At 38.9% G+C, this 18,121-nt stretch overlaps 1 protein-coding gene across 1 annotated transcript; it reads right to left on the reverse strand.

Moving 5' to 3' along the window:
* Positions 1 to 1,169: 1,169 nt before the first annotated feature.
* On the reverse strand, positions 1,170 to 17,388 carry LOC311254427 (glutaminase kidney isoform, mitochondrial-like). The gene is made up of 18 exons (XM_084348187.1): positions 17,173 to 17,388; positions 15,719 to 15,818; positions 15,482 to 15,603; positions 13,474 to 13,603; positions 13,293 to 13,372; positions 12,726 to 12,889; positions 11,920 to 11,978; positions 11,027 to 11,059; positions 10,872 to 10,930; positions 10,649 to 10,715; positions 9,658 to 9,708; positions 9,341 to 9,517; positions 9,103 to 9,234; positions 7,461 to 7,553; positions 7,308 to 7,369; positions 6,834 to 6,910; positions 3,410 to 3,473; positions 1,170 to 2,532 (listed from the first exon to the last, which is right to left on the reverse strand). The coding sequence occupies exons 1-18, from the start codon at positions 17,334 to 17,336 to the stop codon at positions 2,376 to 2,378; spliced, it is 1,791 nt and encodes a 596-aa protein (XP_084204313.1). The 5' UTR covers positions 17,337 to 17,388; the 3' UTR covers positions 1,170 to 2,375.
* Positions 17,389 to 18,121: the final 733 nt, after the last annotated feature.

The following is an 18,121-nucleotide window of genomic DNA, read 5'->3' on the forward strand; positions in this document are numbered from 1 at the left end:
CTTTCACATACAGGAGCAGTACTGGGTAACCAGGGCTGGGTCTGATAACTGTTAAAATATATATACTGTATATTGAACATTATGCTGAATTTAATGCTTTTATTTTGGATGTCTAGATTATTTTTCTCATATTGTCCATTCCTGCAGCACCTCTATTCACCCTCTGTTTGAGTGTCTGTCTCTTTAAGGCCCCTCCTGCTGAAAAGCCCAGTCTATTCTGGTTGGTCAGCTCTCACAAGCCTGAACAGGCGCTGCCAACCACGTTGTCATATCAGTTCTGCTGATATTTATATTTCTCTGTTGGTTGGGCATTTTGATACTTGGACAGTATTTATATCACACCTGAGAGAGACCTGGGTCCTGACTTGAACAACTACAACTACATTGAGAGCAGCTAGACTCCACCAAAGGTTAGGGTTTTTGTCCTTGTCTTAAAATGTTGTCTTTTTAGCTGCTGGTGTATTGACAGCCCAGCTGAAGCAGGGATTCCTGTCTGTTGCTGCAGGGGTGAAATGTGAGAATGTGTCAGGACCGCACACTGTTCAGGTGGCAGCAGTCTCTCTGGACGACAGGTCGGTCTTACATAAGCTCTATTCTGCTCCTTAATGTTCTTTTTCTGCACCTCTTACACGGATGTTGTGGGCTCACCAGACGAGAATACAGATTTTTCTTTGACAGGGGCACAGTGCCATCTGGTGGAGGCCAGGACAACTGAAGCCGTAACCATCGTGTCTGCCTTCATCTCAGTCGGTATCAGCTGCATGAACCAGGTCACTAAAGGGACAGTCTGTCAACACTGATTAACTCTGAATCTATAAATAAATAAAGAAACGTAAGGCTGTTCAAATGAGCTGGACATGACTCAGCATACATTAGTTATATCTTCTCGAGCCCCGGCTGAATCCCTTATTACTTCATTCTTTTTTTACGGTCTGTTTCCAAAAGAAACATAATAATTATGCCAGGCACACTCCTACACTAATAGCATTTAAAACAATTCGGTGGCGACCACCTCCTGACAACACTCCTGCTGCTTCTTCATCATGTATTCCATCCTACGTTCAGCTGATTTAGCACACGCTGCTTAATATTTAAGAGCAAATTGCTGACTGCGTGACGCATTGAATACCAGAATAAAATCCAAACAGAATGACACAAAGGGTGGCGGATAAATACAAAATGTTTAATAGACGTCTTTAATGTCAAAATATTTCACATAATAAAGTACTCCATTAAATTTCTTGCTTATGCAACTAAAAAAATAGCATAGACACTGCACATAATAATGTATTTACAGCTGAAGAAAATAATATATACAATGTATCTCACAGACATTAAAGGGTAACTCCACCAGTTTCACACAATAAAGTGTGTTTACAGGTCTTGGGGAGCACTAACACATACGTGAGAAGTAGTATGAAGCCTTTTGTGGCTTCAGAGGAAGCTGCATGCAATCTGATAAATTGCCTCCGGTGATGTCACTCAGTGGCTGAGTTGCATTTTGGGTAATGTAGGCGCCGGGTTTTGGAAAGGAAGAAGAATGCGTGATATACATTGGCAGTATCTCCAGTGGACCAGTGGACTGCTTTCAAAACCTGGTGCCTATATTACCCACAATGCAACTAGCCTCTGAGTGACATCATTGGTGGCAATTTATCAGATTACATGCAGCTTCCTCTGGAGCCACAAAGGGCTTTAAACTATTTCTTTCACATATGCAGTAGTACTCCCCAAGACCTGTAAACACACTTTAATGTGTAAAATTGGGGGAGTTACCCTTTAAGTTTATTAGGATCATGTACAATTCCTTACTTCGTCTCCCTTTTGGAATTAACCAAAAATTTGATTTTACATCCAAACATAACAGTTACTTTTACGTATTTAAAGGTTTCAAGAAGGCACAATAGAATGATAAAAACATATAACGGTGAAATGTTCTGTTGTGAGTAAGCAGAGGAGCATTGTAAGTACAAAAATCCATCTTTTGAGTTTCCTGTCTGCTCTGCTTCCCTGTGGAACATGCATGAATCTTACTATAACGTGAACATTGTGTCCAGCAGCACTGATTTAAAGGTTGAGCCGGTTCGCAGCATCCCATTATTCACACACAAATCTTGTTTTCTCTTGGCTTGTTGTGTTATTATTTTTTGCCCTTTGTGTCTGGATTGTATTTTCTCGCCTGCTTTATATTCTATCTGCGTCTTCAGACCATTTTCCCTTTCACTTATAAATCTTCTCCTATTCACTTTGCATATTTCATTTATGTTTATGGCGTCATAGTCTCTGCACTTATTTTATGTGCTACGAAAGGAGCTTCGTATTTCAAAACTTGACAGATTGCACAGGTGCCCCGACATGCTGCAGTTTTTGGGACATCACACCATGCCCTCGATGGTGTCCAGCTTCGGGGAATGCACGGCCTGACTGTGCTGTGTTTCCTGCTGGCTGCAGACCTGCTGGTAATCTTTCAGCACCTTCACCACGTCATCGTGCCCGAACTGTGTGGCGTCATCGACTGGGAGGTTCCCCCACCTGCACAGCAATGAGCGAAGGTTAAGAGGAAGAGAGAAGGAAGCAGTCGGGAAAGTCTTCAGCATTGCACGTTTCAGTATTCAATTAAGGAATCACGATATGTAGATTATATCAAAATTTTGGCAAATTCAACCTGGTAGTCTCCCATAAAAACGTCTATTGTGACTCTATGGGTGGTGCTAATTTTGCACTTGCCACCTCTGTTTCGAAGGATTTGGATAAACAACAATTTCGCTTTCCAAATAAACATGAATTTCACATGAATTATCTCAATACTAGTTTGCGAGTCCAGCTGCAAGTAAACACAAAAAAAGAGCTGCCTAAAACGGCAATTATGGCGAACAGCATGGAGATTTACATCTGGGTGTGAGGCTGTGTGAGTGTCGCACCAGAGAAGCTGTAGCAAATGAGATAAAATGGTCTGTGCCAGCAAGCCAGCGAGAACATAATGTCAACTAGACTACTGCTAGATGATGAACCAACAGCCAATTCACATACTGACACTGAGTTACTTTAATTATCTATTCTGCGTGTTGTGGTTATGTTAGCGCATGTCGCTCTGAGAAATAATTGTACATTTTCAATTAACGGTAAAAACCTTTTACTCTCATTCAAGCATTTCTTTTAGTCCCACTAGGATTAGAAGTCACGTTTCAGGAGACAGATGGAAAAGAAGAACATCTCATTATAGCTTTTTCTCTGCAAAATGAGCTTGTAATTAAAGGGATAGGAAAAAAACGTTGTTGATTATACCGAAAAACAATGAAAAACAGACGTAAAGTCAAAACAGTTAAACATAATTAAAGCCCATACATTTGGAGCAGTGAAATATAAAGTTAAAGGTTTAAGAGACAGATGTTACAGATGTCGATCTCACCTGTCTTCTACGAATGGATTGACTTTGCAGGTTTCAGTCAGGAATGTCACCACATCTATGTGACCTGAGAATGAACAGAAAAGACAACAGGGAGAATATGATCAGGGCCGTAAGTAAATTATGTGTTTGAGGGGGGGAAACGTAACCCCCAGTATTCAAATATATTTAAAATATCTGCCCCATTATATCAATATAAAAAATATAAATTAAAAAAACCTTTGCTATGCTACGACAGGCAACCAATTACTGCTGTTGTATCTCTATTTCATTACTTTCACATTGATAAAAAAATGAAAACTAGAATCTAGCTACTAGCACCTAGCACTGCACCTATTCTTATTCTGGTATAGGAGAAAAAAAACACTCTGGCTTGTTAGCATTTCTTTAAACCAATCACAATCATCCTGGGCGGGGCCAAACCTATGCTACAAAAATGGCGCCCCTGTCAGCTAGGTAGCATCCCGGGGAACTTGTTTTGCATGTGGGGAGGTGTGCCCTGGCATTAAAATGGCTAAATCCCAAAAGAAAAGGTAAGAGCTGCTAGCTTGTTCAGGTTTGTAGGCTTACGTTAGCAACCAGCTTAGTGTTAAGGTAACTTATACCAACAGCCTACATCCATTGAGCCAGACTCGCTAGCATACATTTGGGGTTAGTTCGGGGGTGGGGGGGATGACCAGTCCAAGCCACACCTGTGCACTAATCAGGCTGTTTAATCAAAAGTTAAAGTGCTCACTAACACAGATTAGAACAAATTTGATGATTCTTTTGTGTGGATAAAAACTCCTCTGAAAAATCGGAGCAAAAACAAAAGTGTTGTATTTATACTTTTTTAGATAGAGACAATCTTTTTTTCTGATAACTCAAAAAGCAATGCAAGAGCCACATATACCTTAAGATTATGCCGCCCCCAAAATCCCTGATTTACAAGTTCATCTAATAACACGACATATTATGGGTGAATATAAATATGAGCGAAAAATGAAAAAAACTGACGTATGACTAATTCCCCCAGAGTGCAGAAGCTCTGCCTATTTCTGTTGGATGAAAACAGTTATTACTCCCACTTTTATCTCGTAAACAAATGACTCGCTCACAAGGCTCCTTATGAGAAATGTTAGTGTTGAAGAGACTGCAGTGGAGCATTAAACTTGTGCTGCGGATAAACTAAGACCACAATAGAAGACAAATAATGGACCATATGGTGTTTGTGAGCTGATTCGTTATGGATTTTGTAAAATGTAGGTGCTGAGCCTCCGCAGTTAATTATGAAACGAATGAAGCAAAAACTAACTTAGCGCTAATTGCTGCTGTTAGTGTCAAAACAAACAATTTAACAAGTATGAGTACTTTTCAGTGTCAATCACAGAAAAACTTTAATTTTTTTTTTTAGATAAAAATATAAAGTAAGGCGTAGAAACATTGTGTTTTCATACAGAAGTGCTGAGGGACCGAATGATTAACAGTGTGACATGAAGAACAGCAACATATGTCAGCAAACAATGCAAGTAAAACACATTTATCCTTTCAACTAGGTTGAACAGAGGTTTGTGGGCGTGTGATGAAGGAACCCTTCGGTTTCTGTGTCAAGCGGTCCTCATTAAAAATGAAGTATGTCGAAGCTGAAATCTGTAGCTTTCTATATTCTGTCATTTTAAAAACTACAGCGAGCATGCCAGAGCGTGTAGTGACGGACTTGTTATGTCGTTTCACCTTATTATTGTTGGTGTCCAGTGGAGTGAAATGTTACTGCTCATCATATCTGTGACACACTTTCATTAATGTTTCACTTGCTTGTTTAACTCTCTCTGCTAATATTGAAGCTGGATGGCGCTTTGCTGAAGAAATAATCACAAATTATTATGATGCTTCTGTGTCTAAGTGACTAATGGGGACGACAACTTCTGAAATTGGTCCAGTATTGAGCTTGACTGCTGCAGCTGTCAGCTGTCAGGGCAATCGAGCCCCATCAAATTATTTCCGCTTAAAGGGCTTGTCTTGTTTTTGCCACTGACAGGCTCAGATTGTTATTTTAAGTGTCTGACGGCATAATTAAAGGCTCACTGCAGACATAGATGTCTGTAAAACTGGCAACTTTTATTCTTCATCATTCTGTTGTAAATACTGATTTTAGAGAATGATACCATCTGCTTATAGATTGGTTCCCTATAAACCTCTTTTTTACCATGCTGTTCGGTCTGCCGCGGGGCTTGTTTTTTCCTGAAAACAAGAATGATGAATGAAGGTGCAAAAGAAGCGAGTCTTTAATTGCGCAACCAAGACAGGAAGGAACAGGAATTGTTTTTACCCGGTCGCTATCCCCAGGTAAGAGTGGTACAACTGGATTAACTGTGTAAACTCCAGAATAATAAGAATGCTGCTGATGGAGGAGGCAAAGAAGGCGAAGAGGTAGAGTACTCTGCCTTTTAATAGCACTGCAGTTGGGGTTTCTAGGTCAAATTGGGATTCTTACAGTCATTTTTTGCTTTGGACTGTAGTCAGGCTGTTAGCAGTAACCAAGTTGCTGAAGCTCTCTTCGCAGCAGCGTCAACAGTAGTACACGGAAATGCTAGGAGTGAGGAAAGTTGAAAAGATGTCTGTTTTTGCTTTAAGGTCCTTTTTGTCAAACCAGAAATAGCTACCAAATTGCCAAAGCCACCAGACTCAGGAATCAGTAATTTATGGAAAGCAAAACAGCGTGTGGGATCCGAATTTTCATGTCTAACGTGGCACATTAAGGGTTTATTTCGACCAAAGAGTTGGTGACTGTTGGAAAAGCGTACATATAAACCAAAATGGTTTTATTTAGTTATAGTTTGGTTTGAATGAAATGTGTTTTACAATGATAAAATTGCTGTTTTTGCAAATGAGGTCTGGTGGCTTTGGCAAGAGCAATAGCGGCTTTTTCTGGTTAAACAAAAAGGATCCCATTCTTTAGCAAAACTATCTAATTGTGTAGGGATGTTTTCAATAATGTTGTCAGCAACTTAAGAGTAGCAATCTTCACTTTAAGTGGATGTAGTCTGACGATTACACAGTAGCCCGTTTTGCGGTTTCCAGCTGCAGCGGTCTCCCTCAGTACTGGACCAGTTTCACAACTGTTGTCCCCATTAAAATATGGTCCATGTTGAAAAATACCAAAGTTACCTTTTAACAGGAAACACAAAACTGAAAGGACAATCAGATGTACATGCCAACAATTGTTATTTTTCTGTCATTGTCCATGTTTTATTCGAGTTTATAATTTTCAGCTCTTTTTAATGCCGTCTTTGACCTTTAGGAGCTTTGTGATTTAATGCTTTTATTTCTAAGCGGTTATACAGATTTGCTGCCTGACTCAATTATAGTTTTGCCTGCAGGAACTGATTTAGTGCTGCTGATTCAATAAATATCAGGACCACAGACGAGCAGATCATGTGGCGCTCACCCTCTGCTGCAGCGATATGTAGCGCTGTTCGAGAGTCATAGTCTTTCAGGTCCATGTCCATGGATGAGAGAGCAAACCTGAAGGAAGAACGAAAAAGCACAGTTCAATATTTCTTTTGGTATTTAAAGTGAAAACAGAATACTTAATTAAAATGTCATTTTGCTCACATAGTAATTTAACTATAGATCTACAATACCTATTTCAGAATTGCTTAATTGATAAAAGGACTCCATTACCATCATCAAGACACCAAAAATGTCCCCCCAGTAGAGATCCAGAGACTTGGAATATATACAGTATGCCAAGCAGCACTAAAGCTGTTTATTAAACTTTAATCAGACACTTTATGTTTGCATTTCATTTCATTTGTAACCCATCTATATGTTTTTCAATACCCAGGCTTGTTGTAAACATCCTGAAGGCCATCTGTTACAACAGGAAAACAATAATCAGGTTTGCTGGTAAATGCTGTACCTTCTCAAGGCAGACACATCTCCACTGTAAGCGGCGAACATCAAATTGAAAACAGACTTGTTCTGCAATTACACGGAAGGAACATAAACATAGAGGCAGAAAAGAAAACACATTAAAAACACCAAAAAAGAACAAACTGAAAAAGCAACAAACCCTGTCGTCTCCATCCAGCCTGCGTGGGTCCTGCTTCTTTACAAAGTGCCTCAAGTTGTCATAATTGTGGAAATTGAAAAGCGACACGAGCTCCTGAGGATAAGAAACAGTATAATAGTCAGAGGAAGAAAACACTGGAGGACTTATGCATTGTTTATGTTTTAGGACAAGGGAAACTATAATGCTTCACAGAAAGACTTAACAGAAAGGAAGGAGGAAGGAGTTTATATCTCGATTATATTGATTGCTTGAGCCTAAACTTTAAGGTTTCTGGTTTTGGTAGACAGCGGCGAGACACTAACTTTAATTGATTTGTCTGACTAAGCAGGCAATCGATTCTTTCTTCAGCCGATGTAAGACAACCATTCTCGACCATCGGGCCCTACAGTGCATTATAGTAAGCCTCAGAGGCAGTAGTACTGCCAATGGATATATTAAAACATTTTTTGAATATCTAAACATGCCCAAGAATTCACAGACTGAAAAACATCAAATTAAAATGCATAATTTCAGTGACAAATGTGGAGAGAAACATGTGTATTGCCACTGCTATCTGTTTCCTCAGACGCTGTGACACAAAATGGATCAGTTTATGAAATGAAAAAGTGATGTGGGAGACAACCTTGCGCCAGTAAAAGCTAGAAAGTGTGTGGTGAGGAAAAATTACCCAGGACGCATAAAATTTTGAATCATAATGGCAGGCAGGGATGCTGAACCAAAAGTGCTGTGTGTTGAATGCGTGAAATCCTCACAGCCCAGTTTATTTTCTTCTCCTTTTTTTGTCGTTTTATGTTTTACTTTTCAAATTTATTTGTGTAAGTGGTCCTGGCAATTTTTTTAACAACTCGAAGTGGGCCTTAGAAAGGGCTGAGAACCACCTGGCTCAGCAGCATATTTGTGAAACTTTAAGCTATATAATCAACTCCAAACGTGTGCAAAGATTACTGGTCAACCTGTGGCTCACTGTGGCTAATCAGTGAATACCAACTTCTGCCCTCAAATAGGCGTTACAGAGTCCCCCCATTTTAAACCAACAGGCTGAAGAATTACTTCTATGCTAATTGCTAATTAAGATCCAAAGCTGATTATTATTACTATTATTACTATTATGTGATATGTTTTATCGCTGTGACTGTTTCATGTGCTTTGTACGTCTATAGATATGTCATTTGTATCTTATCGTTTTGTATTGCATCGTATTGTGTTGTATCGCATTGTATTGTATTGTACCATATCATATCATATCATATCATATCATATCATATCATATCATACTGCATTGTATCGTATCGTATCGTATTGTATCGTATTGTATCGTATTGTATCGTATCGTATCATATGCAGTTGCATCATATGGCATTGTATCATATCGCAATGGTATCGTATCGTACTGTATAGCATTGTATCATATTGTATCGTATTGTATCATATTGCATTATATTGTATCTTTTTGTATTGTATCAAATCGCATTGTATCGCATTCCATCGTTCTATATCATATTGTGCTATAAAAAACAACCTGTGGCAGACAATAAAAAAAACATATGCTATCCGACTGGTTTGATGCTATAAAAAGTCTGCATAGATTTTAGCCTCTTCTTCATTACCAGAAATAGTCCAAACGTAAAAACCTTGGTCTTGCCTCACAGAAGTGTATTCCCCGGACGCTGTTTCCAACTCTGTCCAGTGGAGGAGACCAACACATCACGCCCATGACGTTGGGGATCACCAGTAGTATTGCACCAGACACCCCAGATTTGGCCGGCAAGCCCACCTAAGAGATTAGAGCAGGAGGATGTGGTGGTCCTTAGAAGACTGAACACTGATTCATCTTTCAGTTTAATATCATTAGACAGGTGGTGAGATGGCACAGTACTCACATGAAAAGCCATTTGACCAGAGAAGTCATACATGCCACAGGAGTGCATGAGACTCAAAGTGTTTCGCACTGCCTCGGCACTCAGGACACGCTCGCCTGTGATTGGACAGATCCCTCCGTTGGCCAGGGTGGCAGCCATAATACTTCCCGATTCGCAGGTCACCTCGAGGGAGCAAAGCTGTGACCAGAAGAAGTTCATGGTCAACGCTATTGAAACAATTTCCGGTCCCGCAAAATCCATATGAGGCTACACAATAAGGGCAAAAGGTTGTTTAATGATTCTTCATAAGAAGCTCCATTTATGGCAGAGCAGTTTACCTGGAAGTAGAAGTCCAGGGCATCGATCATTTCTGCTCCAGGAGGGAAACACTGGTGAATGAAATATGATCATCATGAAGTTTATCAAACCAGATGATTTCTCAACCAAAAAATAAAGGATAACTTGGCCAATTCATAAGGCTCTCTCGTAGCCTGGACAAATGGGCTCAGTTTTCCTTGAGAGACCCTGCCAGGGATTATTACCCTCACCAGCACAGCTCTCAGGGTCAAAAGGTCATGTGTATCCCCTCTATGATAGTGTGGCAATGCACAGAGTGGTGTGTGAGGGAGGTCATGAAGAAGGAAGACACAAAGGATGTTGGTCGAGCAAAGTGATGATGGTGGCAAAAATGGATGGTTTAATACAATGATCTTTTATATAAATCTGAAAAAAGAACATTTGTGAAAAGATTTAAAAGTAATATTGTAGGAATAATGAATATTGAATACTCGTGAAACCTTTCAAACAAACAAAACCAAACATAATATAATAAAACGATATCATGGCCAAGCAAAAAATATAATAAAAACATGTTTTTATCGGACAACAAGATCTAAGTAATAGCTAATCCTTACCAATGTAAATGCTGTTTATGTGTAGAGCTGAAACAATTAATCAATGAATCGATTAGTGAAAAAAAAGGAAATTAACCAACAACTTCTTTGATAATCGACCGATTGTTTAAGTAAGTATTTCTCAGGTTTCACCTGTTTTATATCACAGTAAACTGATATACACTTTAAAATTTAGTTTTTCCTCGTTTCTGATGTTTTATAGACTAAATGATTTATTGATAATTAATAAAGAAATTAAATGGCAGATTAATCGCAAAATGAAAACAGAATTTGTTTTGGTGCAGTCCTATTGGTATGTGGCATCACAACAACAACAAACAGTTAGACATAGGTCTGTAAACATTAATCTCAAACAGATGCAACAGAAACTAAGAAGCACTTATAATCCTACATATTTCAGCATTCTGTAACTGACCTTCTTCTCTTTCATGTAGTATCCGATGGCAAAATTTCTGTCGCCTGTTTCTTTTTCTGACTGGAACCTGAGACGGACAGGCAGACTTCGTCAATACTGAAGCATCAATAATGCAACAGGGCAGTGGACGGGCAATTTGCCTCACAGCGTCATTCAACTTAGGTGTGCAAAACATAGATATATTAACATAAAATACCTCCAATGCATTTGACAGTACACTCACGTGGCATTGTTGAATCCCACGTACTCTTGGCCTGCCATCTTTTTCACAAACTCCATCACCTTGGAGAACAAAGACAAAGTCAGATGTGTGAGATTATAATCAGTGTCATATTCTCTTAACAGAGGAGGAAGACAGAAGAGGACTGGTCTACTTACATAGTCAAACTTCTCTGCCTTATTTGAACGAGGCTGAAAACCAAACGAGAGTCACTTTAAGGTATATAAAAGTGCTGTTTGTAATGTCCACACTCACACCATTCCAACATTCATATGACCCCAGTACTACTCATAGCACAGCATGTAAAACAACACATGAATGTATCACCGATTGTATCATTAAGTATTGTATTATCAGCTGGCATGGCATGAAGAAAGATAGGCAGTGATCATAAACCACAGAGCGTTTCAGGTTGCGTTCGGAGAGTATCTCACGAATCAGGACGACAGACTCCAGGAAAAAAAAACATTAAACTGTTGATCCTGGTATTTCTGATTTGAATCCGTAAAACAAGCTTTGAATATCTTTAAAAAATAGCCACATTCAGTCAGGAGAGATAAGATTTTTAAATGTTTTGAAGACATCTTAATAAGTTGCTGCTGCTATCATGAAAATCATCCTCCCATCAACACTCACTCAACAAGCTGCAGACGCTTAACTAGAACATACTGCACTTCCTATGAGGTTGGTGGGTCAATATTTTTGCAGAATCAGTTTAAACATAGTTTTTGAGTTAAAGAAATGCTTCAATAAAAGTAAAAAATAAAGACAATAAAAGACGTATCTGTTGAACAAATGTATATGCAGCAATCAGAAGAAAACATTTTAGTATGTTCAATTAATGTGTAATGTAAATAACATTTCCATAATCTCCATAACCAGTCGGATTCCTGTCATTCCTGTCCAGTGGCAAAACACCTGTGTGGCTCCAAAGTACAAATAATAGTTCATTAAATAGTTACTTTGTCACTGATTTTTTAATATATGGAGAATGATTTACTGTATGTGCTGACTCATCCATAATATACACTGTATATGTCCGTCTGTTTACCTTGATAAGAGAGCTGATCACTATAGCTCCGGCGTTCACCATGGGGTTGTGGGGTTTATCTGAGAGAGAGGACAAAGGACAGATAAGACACAGTGTTGACACGAGTTCATGCAACATAATAGCTCTATTTTACATGGTGTTTATTATTTAGTTCAACATATAATATCTAAGAACATAAAACCAAATAAAACAACATTGTGGAATCAGTATGTATGAAACAATCCTCCAACATGAGCGTATCGTAATCAAGTTTAATATTTAGAGAGATATTTAGAGAGTTAGTGAGTTAAGTCATTTTTGGGAAAAACAGAAGCTAGTTATGACTAAATATCAGTTAACTAAACTATCAGTTATTTCACTATTCAGATTTTTTATGATAAATTGTTTATTTAGTCCATAAAATGTTTTAAAAATGGATAGAAAATAGAAAAAAAAACCCAGTAGATTGTTTTTGTCTGACCAACAAAGATAAGATATTCAATATGCAGTGATACACAGCATATCTGTTACAGTACTGTATATAAACAACGTTCTGACGATCAAATACTCAATTCATTGACTGACTGCCTTAGCACTAACACGCTGTGTACAGTCAGTTTTTTCTAGTTGAAAAGAAAACAATGTCCACAATTACATTTCTTGCTTTTATCACGGCAGCAGAGAAAAAAAAACTTAAAAAATATATGATGTGTTGAAAATATGATCAGCTGGAGAAAGACATTGATTCCATCCAGTGAGTAATAACACTGATGCAGTCAGAAAATCATATCTCATGGATGTTTTTTTCACATTCAAGCAGTACACACCTTCATCATCAAGCGAAAGCATGTTGAACTTGAGTCCGCTGGGCTCCATGCCGACATAACGGTGAACCAGCTCTGTTCCCGCCTCGTGGACGGCGATGGCGTACTGAAGGGGCTTCACGCAGGACTGCAGGCAGAACGGCTGCTTAGTGTCTCCGACAGAGTGCCTGGAGGAAGAAGACAGAGCAGACGTTTAAAACCCAAAGAATCGGGAAAATAATGTGTCTTGTCTCTCTGAACATAAAAAACCTATTCAGTACTAACTCAGCTGCAACACTGGGGCAGTTTGAGGGTAAGGTGTCTTAAAAATGTAATAAAAAAATATATCAACATCGCAAAACAGTCTCATTCATCTGCATTCATTCACTACAAATCTGTTGAGATTCAGAGTTTATTCTCGATGTTAGAAATGATAGTTAACATAACAGTCTCACCACATATCACTCTTTCCCCAAGCCCCCCTTAAGCCAACACGGATAAAAAGTCTCATCATCCAGAATTCAATGACGACTGGACAAACTCCATCTGCTGAGGCAGATTGTGTGATGTGTGATAATCAGCCTCTCTCACCTCTGGCCATCCACTGTACACAAAGACACACCCCACAGCTCTGGGCTGAACTTGGCCAGCTGGGGGATGTAGTCTGCAACCTAAAGCCAGAAAACACAAGCGAACAACAGTAACAGTCAGTTTAACCGTTAACTGTTTGCATTACTTTACAATAAGGAACAAACAAACAACGTACGCCTACCTTCCCCTGGCTTTGGGCTTGCACCGTTGTGTAGATTTCATTTATCTTCTGTGCGAACACGTCAAACTCAGGGATGATGAATTTCTTTCTGAAGGCCTGGATCAGCAGGACGATGTTTCCGCCGACACACCTGAAAGAAAAACGAGACACTGGAGTGGTACTCAGGAACACTTACTGACGATGACTGCTGTTTTTTTTACCACTGTTAACACACATTTCTCAATACAGAGTTCGTTTTTCAAACTACAGCCAGCCCAATAGAGGTCAATGTGGACTCATTTCTGGATCATGTTTCATGGGTTTGACACCAAATGAATTAAATGACTACATGACTCTCAAAGGTCATGAACTGCTTTCTCACTCATTACCAACTTGGCCCAGCTGTATCACTTTAATTTGAAACATAACGCACAACAAATTACTGCAAATTGCTGCATTTTGCTACTTTATCTTCAAATAAATATATAATTTTGGGTGCTATTAAAGCACATTGCAGCATTTTTGTTTTATTTCTTTGTCATATACAAGAAGGTAGTACAGTCCATGCAGTAAAGAAGTTATTTTATTTTTTGTTTTATGACCAATAAATGAATTAATAGGAAAATGAAACTTTAAACATCTAATAGTGACAAATACTGCATATTATGCTTCCGGTCGTCAGTGTTTATTAGGTCATTGTGTAGGTGATAAAGTGTTACTGTGGGCCGACAAGTCTCAGTGCCTGGGAACAAGATTTGATCCTGAGATATGTACGAAGTGTTTGGCTGCACTTTAAGTGAGATTAACTGAGGTTAACTGAGCTGCATGTCATTAAAGAGATCAGTGTGAACTATTCTGAAATAGGTAACTCAGTATGAGAAATGTGTGCTAACGAATGTAGAAAAAACGCTCTGTGAGGGAAGTACATGTGTGCGCATGTTTGTGTGCATGACGTGAGGGCAGCAGCTGCAAGCTATCAGTCTGACCAACAGGCCTTTGCTTTCATCAGCATGACGGTAAATAAGGCTGACATGTCCTGACACATGCTGCACTACACTGACTTTCACACATCCAGGTTTGGGCTGACCAAACTAAATTAATATTTCACCACATTTAGCACAATTTATAACTCTGAAGAGTTAACATGAAAGATTAATGACTTTTTTTTGGTTAGCTACAGTATATATTAATCAAGAGAGACCAGAGTGATAAAAAAAAAAAATGTTTCAGACTGATTACAGGTCCAAGAAATGACTGTTAACACATTTTCTGACATATTAGATTTTCATGTCATTACTCAGGTGAATTTATTATGACTTTATGCAAAACCCAATGATCTTACGCCTGTCATAAATGAAACATATGTGTCGGAGACGAGGGAAGAAAAAAGAGAAATGGAGGAGACTGGCAGAGAGACAATCATGCAGCAGGTCACATATAACAAATCCTTAATTATGTTGCGGGAAGGTCAGACTAAAAATAGCTCGCTCTCATGCCTTCACTGGGCGGTGAATGGAAAACAAAACACCGAGAGACAGACAGCGCTGAGAAGTCCTCCCAGAGACAATCTAATCTAATCTATTGTTATATTTCCTGCCAACTATGTGATTACATCCATAATTCACGGGCACCGTCGCTCATTAAAAAGTTGTGTCCCTTTGTTTAACTTGTTGATCTGCTGTATTAGAGACCGTCAGTTTATGTAAAACTTACTTACACAGAAATAAAACCACAGCACATCAGGATCTGTGTTGTATAGGATCTTTTTCTGGATCTGACTGCTCCCTATCTCTTGTACTGTATAATGTGTGCGTGGCCGGCAGGATGAGACATAACTGGAGACAACTCTCTTTGGACATGAGGAGATAGAGGCTGTAGATAACACTAATAGAAATAACTGAACATGATATAAAGTGCATTTCCAAATAATCCCAGGCAGGCAGTGTTGTCATACTACACCATTAGCCTATGAGTTCACTAATGATTTGAGTCAGTCCTAACCACTCGTCCATGTCCTCCACTGTCTCACCTGTGGAAAAGGTCTCTGTCCATCATCACCTCGCCAACAGACTCCGTAACAGCTCGTCGAAGCTTCTCCATGCAGTCCTTTAAACGAGGGTCTGACGGGTGAAGGCCAGTTTTCCTCAGGGCCTGCAAACAATGGACCAGATGAAAACATTATAACGAGGCAGGAAGGAAGGAAGGAAGGATGGATGGATGGAAGGAAGGAAGGAAGGATGGATGGATGGATCATTTAGCTACTTACTGAGTTAAAGTATGAAATGGGGACTTGCTCTTTTCCCTCTGTGATGGTGTAGAAAAGCATGTCTTCCACTCCAAAGCTCGGAGACTTTGAGACAACATTCCTGATCAAGGGAAGAGGAAACTGTTAAAAGCAGTAAAGCGATCGTTCTCGTGTGTTATTCACTTACACATGGGCACACAGCTTAAGTTATTTAAACTGACAGTTGCCCAGCTGGATCATTCAATCATGCTAAGTTAACTACAACTTGACTGTTATTGTCACTACAATGTGACCAATAAACAACAATATTAAAGGTGCAATATGTAGCTTTTTTTTGTTTTGATGTTTTAGTAACAGCTCTAGTTACTTCTTGATGGGCATTATGCTCTAATCTGTTCTTACCCCACTGTTTTGCTCTATTGTTTACAAGTGTAAACATGTGGCTTTAAAGCAGATTCAAAACTCATGTTACGTCTTGCAAACTGCTATTTTTTGCATCAAAACATCTGTTTCTGTTTACAGACCTGAAAAAAGCTGCATAGTGCACCTTTAACTTTAAATAATTTATTGGTATGTCGATACGACAGAAAAAAAAACTATTTATTATGAACTGTGCTTTTCAGGATCGTTCCTCTTGAAATGATACATGAAGTAATCCTGCAGGATCTTGCGTTTATTTCTCAGTTTTATGGAGATCCTTGCTGACAGGTGTACCTCCAGTTTATCTGCTGGATGATTTGTTCTCTTTGAACTCACCTCAGAGTGCTGACTGCCTCTGATTTATAGCCGACACATCCTGATAAATGACACTTGGCCTGATGTGACCGGCATTAACTGTTAACTCATAGCTGAATTATCTTCCATTAAGTTTTTACATTATCACTCTGTACATCCCCTGTCCATCATATATGGTATAGCTATTTTGGAAAATGCAGTGCTGGAATAGAAAAAAAGTACATTTACTCAAGTACTGTGATTACGTACTTCCTTTACTACAACTTACTTGAAGTATTTCTTTTAATGCCATTTATACTTTTAGTCTACTATACTTTTTTTGCACTGCGCTACATTTATTTTCCTTAAACATTTTAAAATAACATACCAAACATATGAAGAGCTTATGAAATAATACAATTTATTAGGCCTGTAGACTTAAGAATATAACAGTGGGCTAGTGTAAGAGTTAATGATTCAATACTTAATCACTTTTCATGCAAAAATGACAAATATTTTTATGGTTCAGGGTCTTAAATGTGAGGATCTACTATAAGCCTACAGCTACATACTAGGCTTAAGCAGGACTTTTAACATGCAGTGGACGAATACTTTTACTAAAGGATCTGAATACGTCCTTCTCCACTCATGAAATTTGTCTAATATCTGAGATAAAAGTCATTAAACGGTGTGAATGACGCCTGAGTGTGGATCCCTGCCAGCAGCCAGATGCTGACAGCTGTTCACCCAGAAACACTCACATTTTGAGATGGAAATGGTCCAAGTGTGGTCGCTGGGACGCGGTGGTTGATCCTGCGCTCAGACAACATGCCGGCCGGAGGAGAGACACCTTCTTCACCGCTTCTGTGTTTTTGACGATCAGCTGGACAGAGTTGGACAGACGCAGCGCTCTCAGACAGTTCATGGCTGCGACAGTAGTCAGCCACAAACCCGCTCTGATCGTCTGATGTACTAGTGTCGCCTCTGTACGCTTCTGTAGATAAGTGCCAGGTCACTGACATTCAATTTACAGGGGGGAAGTTTTGCTGCCTTCACGTGTTATCGGGAATTTTGTCTTTTGGATTTATGCACATAAACTCACATAAAGTAGCTCTGCACTACTGAACTTAAATAAATATATAAATAAATAAAACTTTTGGCTTCTACACACATTTGTTGTTCATGACCGACGAGTTATAGACTACTTAAGTAACGGTAGCCTAAATATGACTTTGGTAACAGTTAAAGTCACCATACAAATGGGCTTGTAGCCTACTTGAGGAAAAATCTTAAAGTTATATCAGAATCAGAATAAATGGAAATAAATGTTGCCTGTTTTAGTATTAAGAGTACAGTGTTTTCTTTTAATCAGATTGTTGATTAATTAAAAATGTCCCACTCTGATGCAGCATGCAAACTGCAAAATAACAATTATCATCAAATCGATCAACCAAATCAATTTTATTTATATACCCTAAAATCACAATCACATTGTCACAGTTGGTTTTACAATCTCTGTCCTTAGACCCTCGATTCAAGTGAGGGAAAACTTGCCATATTGAAAAAAAACAACTTGAGCCACAGAGGATGGATCCCTCTCCCAGGACAGACAGACATGCAGAACAACAAAATCACAGTTCACAAATGTAATTGAGCCTGTATTTAAAACGTACAGTATAAGCCTTGCCTTAAAGTTCTACTTAAGTACAG

This window comes from Pagrus pagrus (assembly GCF_965226575.1).
Source record: "Pagrus pagrus genome assembly, chromosome: 3".
NCBI lineage: Eukaryota > Metazoa > Chordata > Actinopteri > Spariformes > Sparidae > Pagrus > Pagrus pagrus.

What these genes read in the sequence shown, in the direction of transcription:
- LOC311254427 (XM_084348187.1), bottom strand. Translation starts at nt 17,336, where the DNA reads ATGAACTGTCTGAGAGCGCTGCGTCTGTCCAACTCTGTCCAGCTGATC. An exon ending in AGGCAGAGAAGTTTGACTAT is followed by an intron (nt 10,931 to 11,026) that starts GTAAGTAGACCA and finishes TTGTTCTCCAAG; the next exon opens with GTGATGGAGTTTGTGAAAAA. An exon ending in CCCTGGACTTCTACTTCCAG is followed by an intron (nt 9,518 to 9,657) that starts GTAAACTGCTCT and finishes TTCTGGTCACAG; the next exon opens with CTTTGCTCCCTCGAGGTGAC.